At 34.3% G+C, this 11,385-nt stretch overlaps 2 protein-coding genes across 14 annotated transcripts in view; one reads left to right on the forward strand and one right to left on the reverse strand.

The window, feature by feature from the left end:
* Positions 1 to 11,385, forward strand: part of LOC6637939 (guanine nucleotide exchange factor DBS) — a 39,827-nt gene that overhangs the window by 6,614 nt on the left and 21,828 nt on the right. For all 13 annotated transcript variants that reach the window (XM_015179323.3, XM_047010289.1, XM_047010284.1 and 10 more), the window contains exons 7-11: positions 1,110 to 1,230; positions 1,300 to 1,608; positions 1,666 to 1,875; positions 8,433 to 8,528; positions 8,609 to 8,683. In XM_015179323.3, the coding sequence (XP_015034809.3) occupies positions 1,110 to 1,230; positions 1,300 to 1,608; positions 1,666 to 1,875; positions 8,433 to 8,528; positions 8,609 to 8,683 (811 nt within the window). The remainder of the gene's footprint in view (positions 1 to 1,109; positions 1,231 to 1,299; positions 1,609 to 1,665; positions 1,876 to 8,432; positions 8,529 to 8,608; positions 8,684 to 11,385) is intronic.
* LOC111518476 (kunitz-like peptide PcKuz1) lies at positions 10,933 to 11,372 on the reverse strand. Its single transcript, XM_023175259.2, has 2 exons — positions 11,241 to 11,372; positions 10,933 to 11,167 (listed from the first exon to the last, which is right to left on the reverse strand). Exons 1-2 carry the CDS (start codon positions 11,326 to 11,328, stop codon positions 10,992 to 10,994), a joined length of 264 nt encoding a protein of 87 aa, XP_023031027.2. The 5' UTR covers positions 11,329 to 11,372; the 3' UTR covers positions 10,933 to 10,991.

An 11,385-nucleotide genomic window follows, 5' to 3' on the forward strand; every position in this document is an offset into this window, starting at 1 on the left:
TTACCTTCTTAGTTTGTTTTCAAATCATAATTTTTTAGGGATCCAATCCAACATCATCGTAGATAATTTTTGATAGTTTGAATAGTTTTTTTTCCTATGGAGAGCCATATTATGTTCAACTTTGTAGCTCATGAGTTTTAAGTTCGCAGAAACAACCAACTTTTTTAGCTTTGTTATTTTTAACTATTCTTAGTAATTATTATTAAATTATTTCTTGCATTCAGAAAATTAATTAATGACTTTATTCGTATCATTCAACTCAGTGAGTAAGATAATAATTTGTAATATTGTTTATGTTTTTAAAAAAGTTTTCTGAGTTAACAAATAAAAACTTCTGTTTTAGTAAAAATCAAAATAGAAAAAAAAAAAATCCTAGTGAGTAATAGTTTGAAAACCACAAGTAATAACAATTTTCGAGTGAAAAAGAATTACTCACAGCTCGAAAATTAATTTTAATTGCAAATATGAAGCAATGAATATCCCTAAACTTTCTAAGCAAATGGTTAGATGTTATTGCATGTAAATATTGTTGATCTTAACGTCTTGGCTTCTACTTTCGCTGAAATATTTTAAAATTTATATATATGTATTATAAGGTACAATCTAAAACACTCACTCAATGACTCACCGTAATTGGCACCCTACACTGGCAACCCATTCACATACCGTGTATTTCTCGATCTCAAGTACAGCACAATATCAAAAAACACTGAAACACTTTCATACTACTTCATACACATTTGAATTAAAGACAATCTTAAACTCATTTGAATCCTCGTATCACCCATTTTGCTTATCAAAGTTCTTGCCGTCTCTTGTCTCTTTGTCTTTGTCTTTGTCTTTCGCATTGCTCGCTCGTGTGGCGAAACATAAACATTTCAAAAAAATGCATTTTCAAAACGATTTAATTTAAATAAATCAACTCAAACCGAAACAAATCAAACAAAACTCGATTTTTGTTGCACTGTTCATAAATGACAACCAACACCCAACAAACCGTTGTGCAGATCCAGTGCAGGGCAGCCGATGCATCGTCAGCAAATTATTTATCATCAACAATATAAATTTAAACAACCTCAACATTATGATGACTGTCGCGATTATCGTAGACTGCTCGTACAACTGGAGGAGACCGAACGTCGATTCGATGAGTTTTGGCGCACACATCGCAACCGCTTGGAGCAGTGTTTACTGCTGCGAATGTTCGAACAGGATTTCCGCGAGCTACAGGTGAGTGACGTCACTATTCTTATCAAGCTGAGTCACCCACTAATACCTTTTGATCTACTTAAATTACAGAATGTCTTCGATGGGCACTTGAAGACGATTGGCGAAATGACTGAAATCGGGGAGAGTGTGGAACGAGTTGCGACCCTACTTAAAGAAACCGAAGAGTTTAAAATTACGGCCAAAGTGGACACAGAACGAGCTGAAGAAATAATTCAGGCAGGACAACAATTAATCGGCTCTCGAGGTGTTTACCCCTGGGAGGTTGTTCAACCCAAATGTGACGAACTGCAGCGAGTTTGCGATATAATCGCATTGCGAGTTGATAAAAGACTGGATATTCTGGCCAAAAATAGTGAACTTATGGAGAGAGTTGAAAAGGTAAACAAAATTATATTCAGAGAGTGATAAGCGTCACTAATTGTTTGCATTTCTCAGGCTAATCAATGGTGTGCAAACGGAGTCGAGTTACTGGCATCGCAGCGCATCGAAAAGTGCTCAGTGTCGGCAGATTTGGCGGAGCAGAGTCTACAGGAGATACAGGCGTTTATTGCCTCTGCTTCCGACTTTAAATTGTCTAGTCCGAGTGAATTTAAGAAGATTTTCCTTGAAAGCACAACACCTGAGACTAAAGCTCTTGTTTCACAGGTGAGTTAGACTATTTTTTTACTGAAATATAGGATCGGAAAGTCAAAACGACAACAAATCGATTCATCGGAGCAAAATAAACCCAAACAATTGTTATTTTTCCTATATACATATGTTACTCATAAATATTTTTAGACCTTGCTAAATGTCGTATGGACTTTTAAAAGTATAATGCTTTCAATTCATTCCATGTGTCAATATCGAGTCACAAAGGTTCTTATCTTTAAGCGTTATTGGTACACACCCTAATTACAATTAAAGCGTAAAAATGTGCGATTTAATTTTACGTAATTGCTGTTTTACATATATAAAGTATACGTTTTGACTTATGACAAATCTATAGTGATGTAAGTTACACTCGTACATATTTTGTTATACTCAGATTAGACTTTAGTGATGGGATAAAGATATATAGTAAAATATCATCTTCATTCGATCATAGCCTTCGAACAGCCTTTCTGGTGACTTTAAAATAAGAGTCAATGTTAAAGTTAAGTTAAGAGTATCGAAATAACGAAAAGAATTCATCGTTTCAATTAGTAGAAAGAAGCAATAGTTATTTCATTATTACAGATAATAATGGATAAAATTTTGAATAAGGATATTTTAGTTTGCATTTATGGCGACAAAGTCAAATCTCTAAAACTCAAGTCCCAAAGCATGATATATATATAATGATTTTTTATAAAAATACATAATGGTTCTGCTTTGCGATGCTAAATTAAATTACATTTTTAGGTTCATTCTGTTAGACAGAAGAACTTTTCCCTAAAGACATGTTTCGAATAAAATAATCAACTTTTCGTTAAAGTATTTATAACTGTTTCGAAAAATGTACTATAAACTTAACTATAAAGCAATGTTTATATTTTAAATTGTTAGTAAAATGGAACCGATAGTTCTCAGTAGCTTAAAAAATATTTACAGTTGGTGTAAGCTTAGCTCTGCCACTTTTAAATGGATCACTGGAAGACTTTGTGTTTCATATAATTTGAAGGTTAAATCTATACCCCATCATTCCAATATAAAATCCATATATATAGTCTTCTAAACTATTGAATTTGATTATTGGTTTAAAATGGATTGGATATGCCCATATTATTACTTAGACCATTCATGAGAATATAAAAATTGCACTTTTTATATAACTCAGAGTAAAGACTCCTTCTAGGTCGCAACAAAAAAGGTTTTACCAGCTTCTTTGATTACTTTAAGTTTCGTGCATTCGATTCAATGACTAATAATATTTTCTACTTTTTAGTTTAATAAACATAATAATGGCAAATTACAAACGTCAACAGGATCAGAGTCAATGTCATATAACTCACAACAGATAGACTCAAAAATTGACTAATTTAATTCTCAAATTTTATCCCCCGAAATCAAACATCAAACTTGTATACACGATACGATCAAATAGCAAATAATGTAGTTCGCATACTTTGACTTAATAAATATTTTGATCCTAAGATCTGCAACGATAGGTAAACCAGCCCGGTCCTCGAGTTCCTGTGTCGATATTTGTTATTAATCAATGGGTAAAAAGCAAACAAATTGAACAATAACAAAGACTGGAACAACTATTGTGACCATCAAATGTATTTCAGTGTTGTAACCCATATTTGTCCAACAGCCACAACGAGTAGAGTGAGATGGACACCTGTCGGATGGAATGTCAACGGGAGCACTTGAGAGTTGTAACAAGCCTTAACAACTTTGTGGATTAAATAATTTCATGTATTGCCAAAGCAAAAGGCTACTGACCCCCTACAACCAGCGCTGTTTCGCACAAACATTGCGTCCATTTGACGCAAATAAATAAGAAGTCACACCACAAATGTATATTTACATCAAAGACTGTGAACACTTGTGTGTACTGTGTGTAGTCCATTTGTGTCTATACTTTCATTGGCATCTTTTCAAGAAGATGGGGAAAAAGCGCATTATATTGCGTCCCTGTCTTTCTATCTCCATTTCTCTTTTTGTCTATCGTATTCTTCTCTTTGGCTGTACAGTTAGATAACAGGAATTGGAATGGAGTCGTTGTTGCAATAGCAGGAATAGGCGTAATAGTTGTTAATTCTCTAAAATGCTATCAATCAACCGGTTATTCTAGCGATTGCTATGTGACTTTCTATAAACGATTCCAGTCACCAGGAGTGGGCGACTCGAAATCAATAAGAACTATTGTTAACCATAAATAAATGGAAATATTGTTAAGCAAATGCATAGAGCTATCTGTCTGTTTGTTCCATATTGATAATTTATTCCTAATAATTGAGTGTAAATAACGGTAATGCGTAGTTAATGAAAATCGAAGAAATTTACTTTATATAAACATTAAACATTAAATTTAAATTCAATTTGATTCAAATTCTTGTTAAAGTCCAGTATGTTTTTTAATTGTTGAATTGAAATTTTATTTTTAATCATTTTATTTATTGAATTCATTTTGGAAACAAAATTTATAAAAACTTGATTTTGGTATTAGACCTGACGAATTTTTTCCCGTATATATCTTTGTAGCTTTTATTTCTCAATATTTATATAAGAAAACTAACTAGGACTAAACAAAACATTAAGCCCATAGCAAAATCAACAATAAAATATTAAATTTCTAAACCAATGAAAACTAGAAGACTTAAATCTACAGTTATCTAGGGAAATTATCTACATAGGGAAAAGTTTTAACTAAGTTAATTCGACTAATTAATCCTAACTAATTTGAAGCTGGTTTATTTGATTCGAAAAGGTTTCTAAATCTCATTGCATACTTCTAGGCTAATTTTTAGCTGGATTAGTTTTAAATTAGTCGGCGAAAACATAACTTAACTTAGGTAACTTAGGTGACTTTTAACTGCCTAATCATTTTGCTTAACATTTGAAACGCCTTTTGTTTTGTTAGTTGAGTTAATTGTTAAACAGGAAAGCAACATTTGTGGTTGCTGCAACATCGAACATGTTGCGCAACATGTTGGACAAGTTAACTTGAAGTATCAAAGACATTAAGTAACAAAAAGAGAATATTTATTTTTATGCTAATATTTTAATAATTATTTAATAGTTATTGTGATACATGCATGTACATATAAACCATTGTGAGTTTGTGTGTGTGTAGGCTTGATTTATCTCCATTTAAAAAGTTGACCAAAGAACATGAATCAGAATGCTAATTATACTTGCTTCTACTGACCCATATATTCGAAAATGGGTCAGTCTAAACCCGTTTATGCATTTCGTGGCATTTTTGCCTGGATATTGGCTGCAATTTCTGTTTTCTGGTATACTTCGCATATGCAATGAACCTGACCCATTTCTGAATATTTGTGTAGACTGCTTTCATACAAGTCTCTGTGGCACGTTTGGTCAGTTGTAGAACTGGTTATCCTTGCGATTCGAAAGAATCATCTATTATGCTATGCCATGGCGTAACGGAGTTGGCTACTCATTATACAACTAAATTCTTAAACTCTTGCGACACGTTTATCGATACGATGGAAGAGGAGGCGATATCGAAACTTGAGTTGATTTTATAACAAAACCAGCCAAACAATGAGTCCAACGATCTTACAACTTTAGCTGGCCAATTTTTGGGTTTTTCCAAATTATAGATGTTAGTTATTTTCAGCGGGGTCAACAGTCTATTAAAGAAACCAATATTCATAATAAGTAAACATTATCAAATTAAAATATCCTACCGAATGTTGAATAAATTGCAATGGTTGGAGGCTTTGTGGCGTAACAGAGGTCACAAGTGGTCAGATCATGGGATGAATAGCCTTCCATCCTAACCGGCTAGGAGGAAGAAGTTACTTCGATTGGCAAGTGGGCAAACAAAAAATTTACAAATAGAAAGCCAATTGATTAGATTGAAATATAGTGGTAGGGACAGACTCAACACCAAAAATGCATACATAGATACGCATTAAGTGAACATGTTAAACTGGCAAACTGGTCAATTGACAATAGATGCAACCAGCTTATGCCTCTGTGCTGAAGATGCGCAACATTGTTGTAAGTGGAAAACCCGATCCCGTGGAAAGTGAAAGTGGCCAAAGACCAAGTGGGGTCGCCTTCAAGGAGGCCATTACATAAAATGTCAAACGTCATGGCATTGCTACAGCCGGCGATCCTACGCCACAAGTTAACATTATGCAAGATGCCGTCTATCGATTATTAATAATATGTGTAGAGGAAGTAACTAGTATCACAAATTGTCATAAGTTAAGTCAGTCGAACTGCAAATTTATACTTTTTTTTTGGGACACATCATCCTCACTAAATCGTCTTTACACGCTTCTCTAAAACTCTTTTCACAATCATTAACTTTAAACAATTGAAGCATATGTGATGCGATATTTTCCCCTCAGATCGACGATACCAACAAAAGAAAAACGTGTGGTATCTCTGTTGTGACAAATATGATTAATTATATGGCTTGAGCGCTGACAAACAAAATGCACTTTAGGCCGACAATGCTCCAAAAAACAAAAACAGACTACGCCAACAGCACTGACAGGCAAACCTCTTGTGAGCACTCTGATGAAAAGTCTCTGCATTTGTGCCACGGCATAATTTCAATTGTCTTCTGCCAGCAATCTTCCTCACCTCACCGCCAGGCAAACGTTCAACACTCGCAAAACTCGGCCCAAAATGCCGGCCATGAATCACTCGTACTTTCTTTGAAAACTTTTCCACTCGACAACAAATAACAAAAGAAAACGCACAAGATTGCCACTAAATTCTGCTTAATAATTACTACAAATATATATACCATATGTATGTATATATCTACCTGCATCTAAATATATACTAGCATGCAAATTGGGCAAATTGTGAGAGTGTGAAAAATCTTTATTAATGCTTTAGTAGTGTAACATTTTAGGAAACAATGTTAAGGCAAATGAAAAGCTTTTAGTTTAATAATGTAGATGAACTTGATTTAGTTTTATGGCAGGTGAAAATTACCATACCATTATCAAGGTGAAAAGTCTATTATATTGAATACAAAGAGTTTGAACAATACTTTTTGCGATTTTTTTTTAGCAATATTTGGCATTTAGAATGGAATTGACTAAAGAGTCAAGCGCAGGACGAAAGATTTTGAAGAAATATAATAAAGAATTTTAGATTATTTGGTTTTTTGGCGCAGAAATGAAATAAAGACATATATTTAAAAATATTTTCTTTATTATTTGTAAATCTCTATTAAATCTTTATCAGTTGTAAATTATTTATTCTCAATTGCACAATAGATTCATGTATTTATTTTAGAATAAACAAAAGAATGGTATATTATTTTATTTATAGGTCATTTAATTATAGTCAATTGTATTCAAGTAAGAATCGGTTACTTATCCTTATATATATAAAAATAAACGTGGTGAACTCTTAAAAGCCCCAACTAAATTTATAACTCCAGGTCACAAAATATTTGAAAAATTCGGGCACGTGTTTTTATATACATATATTCTACCCCGCTAGGTGGCGCTGGTGTCGCAATATATGTTTTTAAGCGCTATATTCTATGTATATTTTCAGTACAAAGGCATATTTCAGTACATTAGGTGGCTCAGAAATACTTCTTACGTCTCCTTCTGGGCGTTACAAATAGCTGACCAATTTTATAATACCCTCTACAAGGGTATAAAAATCATTACTAAATTTTATTTATGTGAAGCACACTGGGCAGCTAGCAATTTTTATATCTTAACTGATATGATTTTCAGATGTTACCAAGTATCATATTAAATGACTGCAAATAGCCCAAAACAACAAAATGATATTTTTTCGACATTAACAATAAAGCAAAACTTGAAATGATATCAGACAGATTACTTTAATCAATACAGAATACACTATTTGTATCTCCCAAGTGAGCACATTTGTTGGTCCAGGGACCTGATCTTTAAAGAAAGTGTATATTTTAATAAGATGAGATTTGTACGATCAAATTCTTTTACAAATTTTCACAGGTTGTGCACAATTTTTGGTTTGTAGATTTGTTAAAGATATTTCCACTAAACCCTAAAACTAATTAAGCATTTCTAAAGTCAAAAGTAACAATTTGTTGCTAAAAGTAATTCTCAAATTAGCATTAAAAAACAACTTGATGAATTTTAGTGATTCGTTTTAAATATTTACTAAAACATATAATTGAACATAAATAAATAGGAAAACTTTATAAACCTTTTCTGATTGTGAGGATTTCAATTGTGTTTAATGTTATCCTCGGGAACATCCATTCAATTCTATTCTTTTGAGGAGGAGTTGTTATACTTGAACAGTTTTAAAAGTTTAACCTGTCTTTGTTCTTTGTCGTTAAGTCGGCAAAGTCATTTACTGCGCTATGTGCAAAATGCAGGTTAATCACGTAGCTAGCCGTTAGCTCCATAAGCAAGTTTCGCATCTGTGTGTAAGATATCTCATGAAATTAAACTCATTTTGCCACAGCCAATGGGAAAACGTGGCACAATCAATTGAAGCAAATGGGTTTTCGATTGGGCTACATAGGAAATGATTAAAGCAATATAATTAACATCCATTTATCTTTACAGGTACTCCAACGCATTGACGATGTCTCCCTGATGTGTGACAAACGCATTGCAAGTTTAAAAAAACTGGCATTGAAACCGCCTCGTCCTGTTCAACAGGTAAATATTTTAACCATTCTTTAAAATCAATGAAAATTGTTTGATTATTATTTGAATTTTCTTGTTTGTTTACTTCACAGGTTACACCTGAGCCAGCTGTACCCCTGCAACCACCTGGCGGGGCACCGCATCTATTGCGACGCAAACTCAATAAGGTAAGACGAATTTATGCAAATTTTTTGTTGTATTTTAATGAGTCAAATAATGGCCTAGTGCTAATTAAATAAAGCCTTACAATGGGACAAACTCTGTGCCAAAATGAAATAATTAGTTGTTCAGTGAAATTTGCTCTATTGTAGGTACTCATAAACTTTTATTCTGGTTTTAACGCCAACGCTTGCCGTATTCAATTTATTTCCATTTGGTTTTCTCCCTATTTGCCATTTGTTGTTGTTGTTGTGCCTACACAAGTTTCAAGTTCATTGTGCAAAGTTCACACGCTGCTCTCGTTATCTTGTTCAAAAGATGCAGACTCGCTACTTGCCACTTGCGGCTGGCTGGCTGGGGGACTGGCTTAAAGCCAATTGTTTCGCTGCAATAAATAAGTTGTACAAAAGCTGATGGTAACAGAATAGGGCAGACGGATCAGAAGGGGCCAGGGCGTAACAATGGCAAGTCAGTTGTCGGTTAGTTTTAGGGATGATAAGAAAACCTCAAACTGACAAGTTTCACTTTTGAATACGACCCGCAAAGCGCAGCGAATCTTTCTCTAAGTTTCATCAAATGCCTGACCACTTACAACGTGCACTTACTACCCGCAGTTGTGTAATGACTCTACCCTCCTTTGGGTTGAATGCTCGGTGGCATTTAGCATTTACGATCGTTTTAATGACAACTAAAAAATAAAAAAATACAACCAGAAATGTTTACATAGACACTTTATAAGCGTTTCCTTTCATAATTACTTAAAGCACTTTGTATAGAAGCATGTGGGCCAGGGCGGCACTTAATGCTGCGGTGGTCTAACTCTTTTTTTTCTCTTGGGTTTCTTGCAGTTATGTAAGAGACTCGCAATGGAACTCGAACTCGGACTAAATTGCTTTTGATGAGTTCAGAAGGGTATGGAAGAGGAGGGGAAAGGCGATCATTGGACTTACTGACTGATCACCCATTATAATCTCTTTTCTCTTTTCTTTCCCCTTTTCTGGAACTACGTGATTGTGCGATTCTAACATCATTTCACACAGAAAAGGTTGCGCTTTCAACTGCTGCTGCTGCTACTGCTGCATTTCCGCAGGAAAAGCAATTTTCGCAATCTTTGGTGAAATCATTTTCATAAGTGATCAGCTAACGGTGCATTATGCCGTTGCTTTCTTTTAGCATTATTCAATTTGGCTCGTGCTAACTTCTTCATCATCTTCTTGGAGATTTGGTCAATTCTACTGGCGCCGATATTACAATTGTATCTACATGCAGCAGCAGCAGTAGAAGAATGAATGAATGATGGGTCCATAATCGCCTTTTCTTGTGGACTCTCAGGGTGTTGGTAGTGGGGGGGGGGGATATTATCTTTTGTTGTCAACGGCACAGTTTTTTTTTTCGTGTTTTTGTTATTTTTTGTTAGTGGCCACTTGATTGATGTTGATATCGATTTGTGTCGACTTTTTTCTTCTTTGTGTAGCACTCGATAAAGTAAGCAATTTGTAATTATGTTTGTATGTCAGCTCTGTGGTATGTTCTGGCCAATACCAAGATGGAGAGAAAAAGAGATAAATTAGCTAAAAAAGTACCTACATTTTGATTGTGACTTGACTCATCTTACACTTTGAAACGATTTCACCTGACGATTGAGCAATTAACGAAAGCCATTCAAGTGGCCTTCTATAAAGAGCCATAAAAATCAATCAATGGTTCGCCTGCCCACCCATAGAGTTCAGAATCTGCAGCAATTGAAATTCCATGGTAACACAGCATAGTAAAAGTGAAGGCCTAAGTCTTTGATTACACTTGTTTGAATACATTTGTAGCTTTTCCATAATTAAATAATTAATTCGCATTTTTTTTAAGCTCGTCAATGAATTACTGTCGCTGTGTCTTTCACTTTCACAATATATACATATAAATGTATATGTAATTAGTATTATAAAATTATTAGACAGCTGCAGACGACTGGAGTCAATTGAATTAGTCGCCAATGTTCAAAATATTGTGCAAAGAAAAATATTTTCTTTCATATAAGTTAGCCATTTGGCCATTGTCAAGCCGAGGCACGTAAGTTTAAGCAACAAAAACAAAAAAAACACCTGTAAAATTTACAGGCATCCATATATGCAGGCAGGCAGACAGTCATTCAAAGTGGCCCTCACATTGTAGACATGTCTATAGGTTCAGTAGGCTATTGTTGCGGCGCATTCAACCTTTGCAACACCCATCAACCTCACACACCCACACACACACACACATGCAGGTTTGCACACTTTTCTCTTTTATTAAAGTCCATTAATATATTAACCTTAATACTCTCTAATCATGGGGAATGTCACAGAATTCAGTGCACTCAGCCAGTGTGTAGAAACGATTTCGATTGCCTCCACAAACTGAGTAGATGAAACGCTTGCAATTCTTTTCTGAGTAGTCAAAGTACCACAAATAAGTCTGATGACCGCAATTTCCATAGTTAGGTGGTAATTTGCAAATGGCTGAGGAATACATATTTAAAAAACAAAAGTATCTTCCTAGAATTAATCCAAAAAAAAGTATATATTAACCTACCTTCACGCTGATAATATTCTGGCATAGTAAAACCAAAAACCAGTTCTATGCCCAGCAACAGAAAGAGAAAAAGGCAATAAAATACCATTTTTTTTTTTAAGTAGAGCACTCAACTTAAAGGGAACAAGGCAATTGTTTGTTCTGT

Source organism: Drosophila willistoni, assembly GCF_018902025.1.
Source record: "Drosophila willistoni isolate 14030-0811.24 chromosome 2L unlocalized genomic scaffold, UCI_dwil_1.1 Seg72.1, whole genome shotgun sequence".
Taxonomy (NCBI): domain Eukaryota; kingdom Metazoa; phylum Arthropoda; class Insecta; order Diptera; family Drosophilidae; genus Drosophila; species Drosophila willistoni.